This window comes from Pteropus vampyrus, unplaced genomic scaffold, assembly GCF_000151845.1.
Source record: "Pteropus vampyrus isolate Shadow unplaced genomic scaffold, Pvam_2.0 Scaffold332, whole genome shotgun sequence".
Classification (NCBI taxonomy): domain Eukaryota; kingdom Metazoa; phylum Chordata; class Mammalia; order Chiroptera; family Pteropodidae; genus Pteropus; species Pteropus vampyrus.
The window spans coordinates 1432792-1450452 of record NW_011889113.1 but is presented as its reverse complement, the minus strand read 5'-3'; the positions used below and the strand labels follow the sequence as shown (position 1 = coordinate 1450452).

The following is a 17661-nucleotide window of genomic DNA, read 5'->3' as shown; positions in this document are numbered from 1 at the left end:
TAGAAATACAGACATACTCACCTATCTGAAGTTGAATAAACAGTTTGTATGTATTTTCGAGAGGCATTATCCTGATATTCATCCTTTGGTGATTTACTAGAAACAACATATATGGACATGTGAGAACGGGGCTATTTCCCTAGTATTGATGTACATACTTGTATGCAGGTGAGAAAGCAAACACACCTCCTCATTCAGCCTTATTATTATTATTATTATTATTATTATTATTATTATTATTAGTGATTTTACAAGCCAGGACAATATATTAACAACTTTTTTTTTAATCTGGAAAAATATTGATACACAAACCACCCCAAGTTGACATAGGCTGACATATCTACTGAAGTAAATTTAGAGAATGGGGCAAGGAGAGTAGGAACAAGAGTGATCAGGAAAAGATGTCATTTGTTAAGGAAATTTATGCTTGCACCTCCTCATTTATTTACTGAAGGAAAGCTATAGGTAGTCTCACAGAAAGGAAACACATAAAGTACACATACATACATACTATTTTGCACTCAAAAAAATAGAGACTCTTGAATTTTTATACAAAGCTATAGAAATTATTTTTACTTGAAATTATCTAAGAAAGATTAGTTTAGCATGGAAGCAAAAAGGAAAAAGTATAATTTAAAATTTTAAAAAGTCCTCTTTGTTCCATTTCTTAGATTGCTCCCATTTGTAAACGTCACTCTTTCTGGGGAAAACTGAAATCTGTAATGCACTAACCCACTGGCTGCTCATAATTGCTTCCCAAGTACATATGCTACCTGTGAGTGTATTAGGACTGGAAGCAATATGTTCCCATTGATTCATACCGTGAGTGATAACTCCACAGTCCTCACTTGGGATTTTTTAATGAGAACTCTCTTACAGCCCGTAGGCAGACTGCTGTTAGAAATAGAATCTACTTTGTGGAGCACATAACCCACAATGCTAAATAAGAATTTACATGTTTATATATGATACATATATCATTACTCTCATTTTATTGATGAGTAAACTGAGACTCGAAGAGGTTAAGTAGCTTTGCCAAAACCACATGATCAGTCAGCAAATAATAAAGATTCAATCTCAAATTTGATTCTAGGGCCTCTATACTATACTGCAGTCAGTGTAGATTTTAAGGAAAATTAGATTAAGTGGAAAAATCAAATTCGAGGGTTGTATTTCACAAGGACATTATGTATTGATTTGAGAAACTTTTTTTTTTTTTTTGGATCGTTGCTCACCTGACACTGAATTTACTGAATTTCCTGGAGCCCCATCATCATGTTACCCGACGATTAGGCTAATCCTTGTCTTTATATTCCTTGGAAATGGAGTGGGCTGCTAATCCCTGAGTTTAGTTAACATTTCTCTCAACACCTATTGCATAACCAGCAGATTTTGTAGGCCATCAGTTTCCTGTAATTTGGGCCAGAGTATATTTACCAAAAGTTATATTCCTTATTTCAGATTAGAGGTAAATAATAGTAGATAGAATCAGTGAATTAAAGGGTGACTTCAAGTTAGCATAGAAATATTTGCATGATTTTATAAAGCTTATTATAAACATGTAGTCATATTCTCACATAAACATATGTGAAAACTTTCAAATGTCTATCCTGTTACATATACATGTGTTATGTTAAAATGTTATTTAGTCCATCCAATGACTTTTTATGATTATTTGACAACTACTTGATATTGGAAACATTATAAAGAATTATATACTTAGAATTCAATGTACTCTTAAACGATCTTTTATTTGAAAAAAGGAAGCATACTCTAAAATAACAGCATTTCTTAAACATATATAATTTCAAAATTGTAAGATAAGAATAGCAAAACATTTACGGAATGCAGTAGCATTAATATGTTGGCTATGTGGAAGGCCAGGGGAGGGAGGGGAGCAATTGGGGGGATCATTTTATGAACTATATAGATGTCTAACCAATGTACTATATACTTGAAACTAATTTAGATAGATAGATAGATAGATAGGATGGATGATAGATTTCCAGTACCTATTCTCCACATATGTCCTTGTGTATACAACAGTATCATTTGGTCCTTGCAGACTTGGTTTCAGGATTGGAACTGCAATACAAACCATTTTACTTTATGTTTAAAGTTTATTTATAAGAATAATAAAAATAACAAGGCTATTATCTGATCCAATGCAAAAAAAAAATGCTTATATATTCCTTCTAAACTATAACCTTTGAAATATAAATGTTAAAGTGGTATTAATTCATTTCTGCAAAATTTCTTCATGTCTCCCATTTTGTTCTTAGTCATCACGGGCCTGATCTACTTTTAGAACACTGTTGTGATAACTAGTTACTCAGTAAATCTGATTCAGAGCATGAAGATTATTTTGAATATTTGTGTAATATATTTTAGTGTCTGTTTCCCTGATGACTCATTCATATTTCCAAACATACTTTCCCCACAAATCTCAAACAAAAATGGACTTTAATTAACTAACATGATAACATCCGATTTAATGAAACTTTAAAATCTACATAAAGAATAAAGTCCACACCGACTTCACAATCATGCTTTTTAAAAGAAAAAAATTGTAGACTTTTCAGGGTAAAAAAAAAAAAAATCACATTTTCCACTTTCCTGCCATAATTTACAAATGACTAAATTGCTAACTCAACACCATTCTTTAAGCCTGTTTAGCCACTGATAAAATTAGAAATTTCTGCATTTCAAAAGAAGGGTCAAGTTGTATATGAGATTTAAAAAAAAAAAAAAAAAAGAGAAGAATAGTTCTGTAATTTGTTTTTTAATTGACCCACAGTAGTACCTGAAATTCCTCCTGGCTTCATAAGAATATGCAGTGGTTCTAGCAGACCTGTTGTTTAAAGCATCGGTAGATCCATTGACCTGGCCATCTAGCCTGAGAAAGCAAAGGAAATATTTGAAATATTTGGCACTTAAAATCGAGACCACTTAGAAATCTTTTGTTTAATTAAAATTCTGTTCAGTTAACATGAACCTCTTTATGTTTGCCTGGTTTCAGCACAGATACACAAATAGAATACATGTACTATTTTATTCCTTCACAAAGACTACTGTCATATCTTTAAGAATAATCTATAGGCATGTGACATATTATCTAATGCTATAATAGAATACTTTTTATCAAAGGCAGAAATCATCTGAAATTGGTTCCAGTAACATTTTCACAGCAGCAGTGCCATTTTAGAAAGCTTTTCATGTGCAGTATATCTGAGAGTTTATCAACTTAATGAAAATTACCCATGGGTTGCTTGGAGAAATTCCAGTTTTTATTTTATTTTTAATGGAAAGCAATACTTTGAAGATTGCAGAACTTTGACCTAGATTTCTGCTAATCTAAACATGTCACTATGATTAACAAAGTATAGGCATATTTGCTTTTTCCTATGAAACAGAGAAAAATTCTAAAGCAGGAATAGTGAAAGCTTGAGCTCCTTTTTCTCCTCCATATTAGTAAACTAATATAGGAGAGATATGGAAACCAGGAGGAGTGTTTAGATCCTAATCATGCCTTATCATTCTTAAACAGGCTGTTATTTCCATTTGCAGATAGCTCTTCAGGAAGAGAAAAATATTTTTTCACGTATTATCATCTCTGGCATATGGAAAATCATCTTCTAGTTTTAAAATAGATGCTTCACAAAACATATAGCAGAGTTAAAATGATACTAGGTAAACAGTCAGTGGAATTAATATGATTATAAGATTTTTAAATGTAATTATTAAAATGTGTCATTCCAGGAATAATAAACATAACTAGGAACTTTTAGAAATTATTCAAATCAAAAAATTTTACAATACAGAATTCAATTTTGACAAAGAGACAGCTTCAAAGGACAAAGGTTGCCAGTGAGTTTGAAATGTGTTTGTATTATCCTCAGCAATGTAAAATCAAATATCACTAGTTTGTAAAATCTGAAAATGGGGGAAATCATTCGTAGATAGTACTATTATGGACTGAATTATGTCCACCCCAAAATTCATATGATTAAGCCCCAACTCCCAGTGTGATTTGGAGACAGGGTCTATAAAGAGGTAATAAAGGTTAAACAAGGTCATAAAGGTGGAGCCTTAATCCTGTAGGACTGGTGTCCTTATAAGATAAGGAAGAGACACCAGAGATCTCTCTCTCTCTGTGCATACACAGAGGAAAGGCCATGTGAGGACAGTGAAAAGGTGGCCATCTGCAAGCCAAGGAGAGAGGCTTCACCAGAAACCAACCCTGGCAGTACCTTGATCTTGGACTTCAGCCTCCATAACTATGAAAAAATAAATTTCTTTTGTGTAAGCTACCCAGTCTGTGGTATTTTGTTATGACAGCCTACATGGACTAATAAAAGTAGCATTTCTTAGTTGAGTTTATAATGAGATTAATGACAATGCCTTCATAAAAGATTTAACTTTTATAATTGTAAATAAAAACCAAATGTTAGTAAATGTATTTGGAATAAAGAATGACAAACTCTTTAATGGATTTTGCTCCTCACTTAGGTTTGGAGGATGATAGATTTTTTAAAAAATAGAACCTTTATTTTGCAATCATTTTAAATGTATAGAAAAATTGCACAGACAGTACAGAGAATCCCCATAATACCCTTCGCTCAGCTTCTCCTAATGCTAGTATCTTCCATAACCATGATACATTTGGTAAAACTGAGAAATTAACACTGGTATTATATTATAAACTAAACTACAGACTTTATTTGTATTTCATCAGTTTTTCCATTGATGTCCTTTCTGAATTCTGATTTCCAGAATTCAAATGAAGATAACACTTCCACACAACCATCTTTAGTCTCCTAAGGTCTGTGATAGTTGCCAAGTCTTTCTTTGTTTTTCATGAGATGATGATAGAGTTTACAAAGGTAATTTTATCCTGATGCTAATAAGTGATAACAATAAATTTTTGTTATGTAGAACCATGGAAATAGTTAGACAACATTTCAGCAACAAATGAAACAACGTGTAGTGCTATTCAAAATGCTGCTGGGTCCCACATCCAGATATTCTAACTTAATTGGTTTGAGGTATAGCTTAGGCACTGGGATTCTTTTAAACCTCTCCAGTGACTCTGACATGCAAGTCAAGGTTGAGAACCACTACCATAGAGGATGGGCAGTCCAACATATTACCCAAATGAATACTGGTTTTTAAAAGGTGGTCCCTGGACCACGAGGTGATTCTGATGTACACTGAAATTTGGGTACCAGTACAATAGAGGACTCTGCCAAAATATTCCTCTCAAATGCCTTGAATAATATTCACAAAAGGAAACGTTTGTCACTTGACAGCTTTATTGTTAAGAAGTTATTCCTCTTCAAAACGAATTGCTGAATTATAAGTTCCAATTGATGGTCATAGTTTTGTTTCTTAATTAAGTAACAACTCTATAAAATATAAATTGAAACACTGTATTGTATCTTACAGAATTCAAATGGAATTACATTTGAGAAAATGTTTTCTGCAGTGGAAATTCACCTGAAAAATTTACCTATCTGGAAGCTTCACACACTGCTAGTAAGACTATCGAATGGCACAGCTGATTTGAAAATAGTCTGGCAGTTCCTCAAATGATTAAACATAGAGTTACTGTATAATCCAGCAATTCCACTCCTAGATTTATACCCAGAAGAAATGAAAGCATACTCCATAGAAAAACTTATATACAAATGTTCACAGCAGCATTGTTCACAATAATGAATTATAATTCAATAGCAAAAACAACCCAAATGCCCATCAGTTGATGAATATATGAACAAAATGCTGTATATCCATACAATGGAATATTACTGCCAATAAAAAGAAGTGCAATACTGATACAAGCTACAATATTGGTGAATCTTTAAAATATTATGCTAAGTAAAAGAGGCCAGTCACAAAGGACCACATATTGCATGAAATGTCCAAAATAGGCAATTCATAGAGACAGAAAGTACATTAGTAGCTGCCCCACCCGAAGTATGACTGCTAATGGATATGGGGTTTCTTTTTGAGGTGATGAAAATGTTCTAAAATTGACTGTGGTGGCGGTTGCACAACTCTGTATATACTTAGAAAATATGTATTTGCTTGGGCATCCAATTACTATACAAAGTGAATATATTCATAATGTGAATCAAGTCTCAATTGAGCAGATTGGCCAGGATTTAGATTTTCATTGTCTTATTAATTTAACTTTAGCAACCTCAGATTAAAGAGCAGAAAACAATTTCAACTAATAAACAGCCATATCACTGCAAACTTTATAAATCAATTTTTCATAAAGAACAAAAGCTCATTAAAAGCCTACCACTTTGTATCATATATGTTAGGGTTTACTTCTACAAAACTGTCAAGGTCTTGAGCCCTTGTGAAAATTACAAATTCTAAATATGTGAAGTGAAGCACTCTACTGTAAAAAAATAGAGATGACCTGATGCCAGAACATTTGGGTTCATTCTACCTCTCAAATTTACTTACCTTCTAATTTACTAACCTGATCAATTCTCTTATTCTCTGATCCACAGTTTTATTTCTGTTAAATATTTAACCATTTTGAGAATTAAGTAAACTTTTTTTTTTCTGTAGCCTGAATGCATAGGTATAAAAATTGAGACCAGAGATTTCTTCTTTTCCCATTTTTTTTCAAGTGAAAATTTTATTACAGTTGTTCTGTCGGTGATTGGGTAGTGGTTCCGTTTACCATTTAATCTATAAATAGCAGAACCACGAGAAATCATACCTGTGTATGAGATTGCAATAGAACTGAAGGAGAATGAATATCACCTGGAAATAGAACTCAGGGATCCACAGACAGTGGTGGGAGTTATAATCTCTGGATGTAATAACGGAATGATCATCATCCCACCCAGAAGAGAGAGTGGGTTCATTTGTGAATGTATACATAATAGTGCGATTATGTCTGGCAGGAAGCACAGATGAAATCGCAGAAAGGGAAAGGAGAGTATGTGCAGCTTGAAGTCAAACATGGTGTTTTCCATTTCTACACTTTCTAGGCAGATGACCACATCCACATTGCCTTGCTAAAGGAGACCAGACATATCACGAAACATTAGAGTAAACCAAAGTTACGAAGAAGTGGAAACTGGGAGGCAGCAAAAGTTCTTGGTTATCAAACAGATAAAGAACAGAAAATAAGGAAACCAATAGCTGGAAGGAGTAGGCAGAAGCCAACATTCAGAATTTAGCAGAGTTAGAATAATGACAAAAAATTAGGGTTATTATCAAGGTTTTCCTGATGGAATATCCTCTGGTCAAGAATGAACAACCTTCCAGTTCGGGCCTCTGAGAAGCCTGGCCATGCTACCATTTCTGCTCTTGAATTTTGATGAAATTCTCTTTCCTCATTAATCCTTCCAATAAAACCCCATTTCACGAGCAAGCTCCACTGAAACTGGAGCACCTCCCATTATATTAAATGAAGAATTTCTTAACTATACTTAATCATTTTTTTTAACCTTGATTATTTCCAAATAATATTTGATTGGTTAATTGTAAGCTCAGTCCTACTCCCAAAGTAGTGGATGTTTTTCCAAGATAAAGAGATCCTATTGAAAATTTGTTCCCTCTTGTTTTATCAAAGGCTTGTTTGAGATCACAACAAAAGAAGACAGAAGATGATTTAGGGAATTAAGGAAACAGAAAGAAACTATCCACCTGTTAGATACAAGAGACTTTTATACAAATTATGAAAAAAGAAAAAGTAATCCAGCCCTTCTCCTGATTTTCCATTCTCTGCACAAAATATCAACAATATCATTCCTTTACATTAATTAAAAACAAAACAAAACAAAAATAGAAAAGGCAGCTGCACCTTAGGAAGGTACAGAATAAGGTCCTATTGTTTTTAGAGTCCCCCCCACACATGGGGGGAAGGATTGTTAAACATGGAAGAATTTTTAATTCTTTCCTAATTTAAACAGTCTGTAACAACAATAAAATATGGCTTCTATCCTAACCTTCCTGTAAACACAACCAAGGTACAATAGTTTTAAAGCCATTATGCTCTGTGGTGTAAAGAAATTTCAAAATTAGGTCCTATTTTGTGGCTGTGATGAATTTGTGTATTCTTTTAGCACTAGGTATCCAAGGAAGATATTCTGAGTGCCTTCTGCACTGCTAAAAGCCTACCAAGCAACAGTAAGTAAATATAAATCTTCACAGCCCAAGTGCAGAAATTTTCATGATGCCTTTTATACTAAGCAATAGAACAGTAGGCCCTTAGTCCGAAATTTTAACAGAATTTGAACTTTGCTAATTTTTTTCTATATCAGCTATTAAGTATCCTATACATTGTTTTTTGTATTTAGATAATATTTATATTTAAATACCATAATAAACTCCTCAAAATTCTTTCAAGTTTATGTAATTTACACAGGCTCATATGAATGAAATTCATAAGATGAAAGTAAATTATTATAAGCCATACCTTCCATTCTTATTTTTAGGAACATTAGAATTTATTTCAATTAAGTTTTCCTGGTCCTGGTCTCTGTAGAGAAAAAAAAAAGATGTATACACACACACACACACACACACACACACATATAACATACATATATACATATATAACATATATACACATATAATTTAGTTATACACACATAATTTAGTTACAATATTATTTTAGGAAATAAACAAATATTAGAATAAAAACTTCAAAAGTCAGTACATAATCTTAGACAAAGGCATTGTTGTATACGGATATGGGACACTGAAAATCTGACATTGAGCTATCGATCTGTACAACTCAAGTGTAAGAGCGTCGGTTATGTTACGAGAAAGCGATAAAGAACTAATTTTTTGGAAAGTTTTAGAAATCTGGTCTGAAAAGAAACAACTGATTGATATCCACATTCAGCTAACATTCATGAGTACTAACTTTGTGTCACAAAGTGTTTCCACATGGATTATCTCACTCAGATCTAGCATCTGGGGCTCAGAAAGACTAAGCGAATTTTCCAAGGTCAATTAACTAATTTGTAAAAGAGTCAAAAATTGGGGCCTAGCCGCCTGTCCATCTAAAATCAATTCTTGGATATTTATTTAATTAGAGGCTAATTTCCAGCTTTTTTTTAAATTAGAGGCTAATTTCCAGCTTTTTGGATCACAGAAATATGAGAAATCAACCCAAAATCTGAATCAACAATTCATAATGTGCATAAATAAATGGGACAATTAAATTCTTAAATTTTAACACATTTTCAAGAGATACAATGTCATCTTTATTTATATATTAGTTATTTACAGTACATATTTGCTACTACACTGGTAGTTCTTGGTTGTTGTTTTTTTTTTAAATGAGTTTGGGAAAGCCTTTGTCATAAACCTTGTTTCCTGGGCAAGTTAGTTAACCTTTCTGAGATTACTTTTGTAAACTATGATAATAATATCTAATCTGATAAGGTTACAATAAGAATAAATGAGTTAATGTAAATAGAATTTATGGACATAATTACTATAGTTGTAGGTGAACTGGATAAGCATAAATAAATAATAGTTAATAGAAATGTAGTGACACAGCAGTGTAATACTTTACTATTAATTCCAAAATTTTGAGGAACTACCTTTTTATTTTTCTTTCTGCCCTAACTTTTCACATTGTTAGAATTAATTTCAGTTTTTAAAGCTCTCTTTTCTCCTGATCCTGAACAGTAGATTTAAATAAGGTTATTCTATAGAGGATCAGTGTATGGACTCTCACTCCAAATGTTAATATGGATAAGGATGAAAAATGCTATAAAAATTTATCTTATATGTGGAAAATATTTAATGCTTTTTCTATATAACATACAAACCATCAATAGTTGACAAATCTGCAAATTAGGCAACATTCCATAGCTACACTTACACCTCACATTTAAAATATTAGCTGCACATTTTTGAAAATGTAAAACTTAGTTAAATTACCTCGTAGTGAGAGTTATAATAGAAAATATGCCAATTAATATATGTAAAAAGTACAGGATTTCGAAAGTTACTCAGAAGTATCAAATCATTTGATTCTGTAGTCTTAATGATATAAAATTCAAAACTGACTTCCTCAGCCTAACTGCTAGCACTGTGTGAAGAATCCTCTTAGACCACATCCTTCAAACTCGGAAATGGAGACAGAAAGCTTTGCATTCGCCTAACCCCTGATGGTCCTTCACTATTTACTAGAGCCACCTTCTTGGCCTCAAGGGCCACAATAATATTTTAATAGCCTAGATTAAGTGATTTTCCCTTAATATTTTAATATAATACTTTACCAAATACTTGGAGAGTAATGGAGTAAAATTAAGTGGAGCGTCATGGTATTTCATGCCAAACAGAGATGGTTGGTGTGGTAAATAGTGAAAGATCACCAGGAAATGTGACTCTTGATAATTAGAATTTTGTCCTAGGAAATGATTCTTCCTCCATTGCTAACCTTGGAGTGCCATTTTTTTTTTTTTAAAGAAGTCGATGGTTTTCATTATGACTTGAGAACAGAGTCATATTACCAAGGCCTAACATGGCTTTGCACATAATAGCTGTTCCAAAAGTACTTGTAGAAATTAAATTATATTAATTTAAATCCTTTTTCTCCTTCTCTGGGGAAATCTATTACTACCTTGCCTAGATGTGAGAAAAGACATTAAAGGGTCCCCAAGGGAAAGTTATTAGACTCTGAATCTTTAAGGCAGTCAGCTCTGTCCACATTCAGGTACATGGTGTGTGCCACGCCCATGTAGAAAAAGATCAGTAAAGCCAGTGATGGACATTTCGCCTCCATTTGTGCCAGTCACCCTGAACCTGCCTACTTCACCCATAATTGCACATATTTCTTTCCTTTTTTATATAGCTCCCAATGCTGGATTTGTTTCCTTATTTTGGGATGCTGTTATAAGTTGAATTGTGCCCCCACTACATTCATATGTTGAAGTCCTAATGTCATTGTGTCAGAATGTGACATTATTTGGAGATAGGGTCTCTACAGAGATAATCAAGTTCAAATGAGGTATTAGGATGGGATCTAATCCAATATGACTGGTAGCCTTATAAGAAGAGAGATTTAGAGTTAGACACACAGAGATGGAAGACAGTGTAAAGACACAGAGTGAAGACAGTCTTCTATAAGCTGAGGAGAGAGGCCTAGAATAGATTCTTTCCTCTTGGCCTTCAGGAGGAACCAACCCTACTGACATCTTAATCTTGGACTTCTATCCTCCAAAACTATGAGAAAATACATTTCCGTTTTAAGCTTTTAAGCTACACTGTCTGTGGTACTTGTTATGGCAGCCCTAGCAAACTAATACAGATCTGCTTCTGCCCTCACGACGTGACTAGTTTCTCAGCCTAATGCTGGACATCCTCACTTCCTCTGGCACTGTCACTTCCGGCTGCTGCAGACAGTGAATCTTTGCTCTGCCTATACCTTTCCCCAACTCTACCTCTATCCTCCCACCCTCCCCTCTCCAGGACCCAAGTCTTTTTGGACCCTAGCTGTTGTGAGGGAGAGCAGAAATGAGTTTAAACCTGAGGAAAGAGGAGAAACTACAGTCTTAACAAATGTAACAACTACAAGTAGATAACTCAAAATTGGAACCTATGCATTCATGCCTTCAAAGAAGCACACTCCCAAAATGGTATAACTGAATCAGTAAATAAACTACATTATCAGTGATTTTATAGAATTTTTGTTGTTTTTTTAAACAGTATCACATATCAAGTTTGATAGAGTAGATTATAAGATTTTATTCTGAATAATCTATACTAACCTTTAAAGCAAAATAATAGAGTGTCCTCTAGCTGCTAGATGGGATGCTGTCCAATTCATGAATTATTTAATTAAAACCAATTAGATCTTCAAATTTACTGGTCTGATTTTGTTTTTTAACAGGTGTTAACAACCTTGATTTCCCCAGATGGTTACCCAATTGTCCCAACATCATTTATTGAGTAGTTCATCTTTTCTGCACTAACTTGAGATATCATCTTTATGGCATATTAAATTCTTAGACTTGAGTCTGTTTGTAAACATTCTGTTTTGTTCTCTTTATTTATATCCTAGTAACTATACTATATTATTGAAGGTATATAATATCTGTTAGGGCTCTATTATTTTTCTTTTTCAGAAATGTTCTCACTTATTTATTTTTTTCATATGAACTTTAGAATCTGATTGTCTAATTTTTAAAATCCTATTATTTCTATTTTTATCATGAAATATTTTAGAAAGAACCCCACTCCAATCTACACGCAATGCTTGGAACTTTTTCTCAGCATTTACCTCAGTGCTTAGCTGAGGGTAGAGGATTAAAATATCTCTTGGGTAAACAAATGGATTTTTAAAAAGCAAAATAAAAAGTTCCAAATTATGAAAAGTAAAAAAGGTGTATTTGCTTTGGTTATTCACCCTGACTGATGTCATCAGCTAGATCTGAAGATCCAATAAAAGAGAAGTTCAGATTGCTCATAAACTTCCTAGGCTGAACGATGTAAAAATAAATTTCATTCTTTAATTAAGACCACATTTATTACATCGTCTTTTACACTGCGGTAGAAGATGAAGAGCTGTGAGTCAAAGTGTGAAAAAAAGATTTTTATAGAAGCCCAGCCAAACACTTCAGGGTCATGCAAAGGCTTCATTTCAAACCCTTTTTGTGACAGTTGCAGTGGAAGGAAGACCTTATAATTCAATAGTTTTATGAACAGCTGGAATTAACTCCAAGAAAAATCACCAGTTCTCTGTGGATAAATGCTTTTAAAAAGTTAGCCATAGCAAATAAAACGCTTTCTTTATGTGGATTTCAAAATGTTTTGGAGAAAATATGAGTTGTTTTGTAGAGTCATAGCACAAATTTTGAATATAAGCATTTATTCATGTTATAATGTAATTTATTTTCCACTGTCCCTATTAAGGTATGTAACACTCCCTTACAGAGCAGATGAAGAGGAAAAAATGGAGATTCTAGGGACCAAGGTATTAGCGTCTCTTTTTTTATTAAATTTATTGAGGTGACATCAGTTAATAACATTATATGTTTCAAGTGTACAATTCTATAATTCATCATCTGTATATTGCATTGTATGCTCACCACTCAAGGTCTAATCTACTTTTGTCACCATCTATCTGACCCCCTTTAGTTATTGTCTATTATACAAGTTTTCCTAGGATAAGCTCTTTATGAGAGAAAGTTATCGGCTCACTCTCAACTGCTCTTCTGAGGGCGTGGGAGGTATTTATTAAAAGCCACAATATGTTTCTCTCTCTACAGCTTACTTAAATTACTTTTGTAAAGTATCAAACACATTTGCAAAATTAAGAGCCTTCATATAAAAATTTTACTATGGTACTTCTTTTCTGCCAAGAACTATATCTTAGGCATCAAGTTTTAGTTCAAAAGGAATATTTGTCTCTCTGAAAGGAATACAGAATACAGTGAGATAACTGGTATAGCTCTTCAGCTCTATTGACATTACAAAATAGGCCCAGCTTTACATATTCTTATAATCATTTTCAACGAAGGAGTCTTAAAGATTATATCTTAAATAAATTAACAGGTCCATAAAGAAATTGGGCCATTTAGGTATTTTAAATATAAGATGTAACCAAGATTTTAGTGGCTCTAATTCATCATGGTTCATTGAGATTATGTCACAAGCAAGAGATAGTCATTGGCTAAAGGAGACCATTTAGAAGATAGCAGATTTCTTCAGTCTGGTTTCACTTATGAGGGCTCAGAATGTTAGAGCTGGAAAGCAATAGGCTTTATCTAAGTGAGTGATTATAAAGCCTTGATTAGTTTGAGATTTAGCCTTTAATTCGCAGAATATTTATTAAGAACCTAATATGTGCCACACATTGCGATATGCACTGTGGATAAAGAAATGAACAAGACAGATTCAATCTTACTATTAAAAATCCTATAATTTAAGAAAGATGATTAAATAATAATTTCCTCTAAGAGACAAAAGCTATGGGACAGAAAGGATAGAGACCTTGAGAACATTTGAAAGGACCGGTTGTAGATGTGGTGGGGGTGAGGGAGCATATGGGGTTTTCTAGAGCCTGAGAGAGCGATGCCTAAGCTGAGACCTGAAGGATAAGTAGAAGTTAATCACTTAATAGGGATGAAGAAGGAATGAGGAGTGTGCGCAAGTCAGGGTGTTCGGGTGAGCTTTGCTCGTGAAAGGAACGTAATAGAGAATGTGGTGAGAAGGCCTGAGGGAGGCAGGATGGGGTGGGCTTCAGGAACCGGGTAAAGGAGTACGGCCATTACCCAATGGAAATGGGAAGCCGCTGCAAGAATTAATCAGAAAAATGACATGATCATATTTGTTTTAGAAATATTACTCTATAGTGTGGCAGATGGATTGAAGGGCAGAAGGTACAACAAGCAGCAGAGGGATCACTTAGGAGACTGAACTGTAATCTAGACTATAGTAGTTCAGCGGGTGATGAAGTACCCATGTTCCTGAAATAATTAGGAGAAGCATCCAAGGTGATTTATGGATTACGGGAATGAAGCATTGGAAAGAGTCAACGTTGCCCACTCCCCATCTCCCGCTTTATGTTTTGAGTAGAAATATGAGAACTATGTAATAGAAAAATAAGAAGGAATTCTTCTCTTGTTGGAATACAAAATCTTTGCAGTATGTCTTAGCAAATAAGAAACCCTTAAAAAGATGGACGTATAATACCACAAATAGTTCAGAATATTTTTTACTATTTCAGATAAAGGGTGCTTTTTCTAACTCTAAAGGCCTAAGTATCACTAGATACTTTTCAATATTCATTTGGGAGCAGCAGTTTATAGGCCACAAATAATTGAATCTCTCTTTAAATCTCTTAATTCTAAAACTAAAAGCCATGCAGTTTCTCTCTGAACAAATGAAAATTCTGTGCACATCTGCGTTTGTTCAGGTTGTTGTGTTCCCGGAGGGAGCTCAGGGACACCTACTTACATTCTGATCGATGACTGAAGTTTATTCCGCCCCTAACTGTGAATTGAATATACAGCTGCTGGAAATGTCAGCAAAGTCATGTAAAAAGAACTCTGATTCACTGCTGTTACACTATTAAATAATCAGTGTTCATGTCACATTGAATTGGATGTAAAAGTGCCTGATGGCTGTTATTCCCACTGGGAGGCACTTTAAAATGCCCCCACTCTTTACCTACTATAATCAAAAGGAAGCATAGCTATTTTATAGATATAGGTAGTGGAACCAATTGAATAAAGTCACTATTTTTTCAAATAAGTGGCTTAGTTGTTGGTTTTTTGTTTTTTGGTTTTTTTCTTCAACATCCAAGCTGATTACCATCGAATCTGTGTAGCTACTAAAGAATCACCAGACAGCACTTAGGTTACATTTGGGGAGCAAGCTGCCGACTGAAAACGACATGATAGCCAATATTTTTAAAATTTTTAATAGTAACGCTACCTGTATAAGGAGAATGTCTTCTTTTTGTAGATATTTTATTAGGAGTTGTTGAAATAAAAACTATCTTTTTATAAAATTAACTTCTTCTAATAAACAAAAGGCCAAACTTTTATGAGAAAGTTACCATCATCAATATTAGCACATTTGCTAGAGGTCGGGAAGGAGAAGGAAGTTCAAAGAAGGAAAGAGGGAGGGAGGGAGGAGGGGAGGGGAGAGAGAGTAAGAGTTCGTTATACAGAATCGTCCAGAGGGACGAATTGGCTACAGTAGCCACTGTTAGTTATTCTGCATGTGGTTATTAAATCTAATCACTTCCAACATGGTCGGAAACCTCCTAAAACTGTTAATAATAAGAAAATCTGCACCAACTGATACCTCTATGAAGAAATGATTCTACTTAACAAAGATATATCTGTATGATTATCAGTGGCTGGGTCGACACCAAAAGTCTGCTGTTATTTCAACTATTAGAAAACCTCTATGAGATAAGTACTTTCTCTCCTCCCTCTCATTTTAACAATAATTTTCTAGAATAAATGTATCTCATTGTAGTCTTTTAACTGCGGGGGTGGGAGAGGAATTAGAAGGGAAGGGACTGTAAGTAGATAAAGAATGGAAAGAAGAGAATCAAGGTTGTTTCAGTCAGATTTTTTTTTCTTCTAGGTAGTGATATCAGAAGGACTTACGCTTAGATCCAGGATGTGTTTTCTTTCTTGATAAGGTCATTTTATATCTTTGAGCTATAGTTTCCTCTTTTATAATGTAGGGTATATGAATATATTTCTCATAGGGTTGTAGTGAGGACTAAATTTCTATAAGTTGCCAGTCACACCATAGGTGCTCAACAAATGCTACTCTCTAAGTAATCAGGGCTTTTCGACCACCTTTGTACTTCCTGCTTCAGAGACCCAAACATCATGATAAAAACATGCACATAGAAAAAGCACTAATGTAAAATAGAAACTAGGAGACATAAGAGCTAGGTCGATGAGTGTAACACACTGTCCTCCTTCTCCCCGTAGGCTCAGACCATGTTTCCTATGTCAATTTTTCACCTCAGAATATTGAGACTATGATTCCCAGCTACATATTTATTATGATAAAATTTCAGGTCAGCAAAACAATTTTGACTTCTAATGCAATGCGCTCTGGTGCATTATCTATTCTCTATTAATAAAACACTTTAGGTGAATGATATGACATAAAGATAGTAGATTATAAGATATTTGCAGAATTCAAAATGGAAATTCAAAGTTAAAATCTGCCTTAATATTTTGTGAGCCCCCACTAGCTGTGGTCTGTAATTTTGAAGACCCTGAATATCCTTTCCAATTCTCTATAAGTATCTCTGTAAACCATCAGTTTGGTTCAACTTCTCCATAATATTTTTTTTCTTATTGAATTTCAATCATGTTTCATTTCAGTCCTGATACTCTATTTCCTATAGACAACAACACTAAGTTGTCTTAGTGCAAATAAGAAATACAGAACTGAGTCTAAAATTTTGCAGTTGATTCCAGAAGAGTGCAACATGTTTCCTTGAAAAGACTGAGAGAGAGAGAGAGAGAGAGATTGGAGGGAGGGAGGGAGGAAGGAAGGGAGGAAGGAAGGAAGGCAGGCAGGAAGGCAGGCAGGAAGGCAGGAAGGCAGGAAGGCACAGGCAGGCAGGCAGGCAGGCAGGAAGGCAGGAAGGCAGGAAGGCAGGAAGGCAGGAAGGCAGGAAGGCAGGAAGGCAGGAAGGAAGGAAAAGAAAAGAAAAGAAAGGAAGAAAAAGAAAAAAAAAATACCTAACGAAGAATTTCGAGAACATGTTAAAATAGGCAAAGTCATTACCTCTCTGTATTTCTGAGAGCTGAAGGTTTCACTTTAATAAGATTGTCCAAGTCTTGGCTATTTAAAAGAGAAAAATAAATTCAGATTAGTGATAGGTTTTTTTTGTTGTGCTAGTTCAATAAAGCAACATTATAAATCTACTCTACCCAGAGACAACAGACAGATGAAAACGTAAAATGACAGCTTTTATATGATTACCTCTGATTGTTTCTGATTGCTGCGGGATTCACTTTGATGAAGTTATCGAGATCCTGGTTTCTTGAAACAGAAAAATGAGAAAAGATTGCTGATTAATTATAGAGTTCTTTTGATAAGATCATTAAGGTTATAAATTTGCTTAAAATAATGATAAAACAAAATATTCTTCCTGACTAAAGCACAAAAATTATTATAGTCCTA

General features: G+C 34.0%; 1 protein-coding gene across 1 annotated transcript in view; it reads right to left on the bottom strand.

Moving 5' to 3' along the window:
• SCEL (sciellin) overlaps positions 1-17661 on the bottom strand; it is a 124902-nt gene that overhangs the window by 10244 nt on the left and 96997 nt on the right. The window contains exons 23-26 of the mRNA XM_023522118.1: positions 17461-17520; positions 17263-17319; positions 8447-8509; positions 2804-2896 (exon numbers count right to left, since the gene is read on the bottom strand). Coding sequence (XP_023377886.1) covers positions 2804-2896; positions 8447-8509; positions 17263-17319; positions 17461-17520 — 273 coding nt within the window. The remainder of the gene's footprint in view (positions 1-2803; positions 2897-8446; positions 8510-17262; positions 17320-17460; positions 17521-17661) is intronic.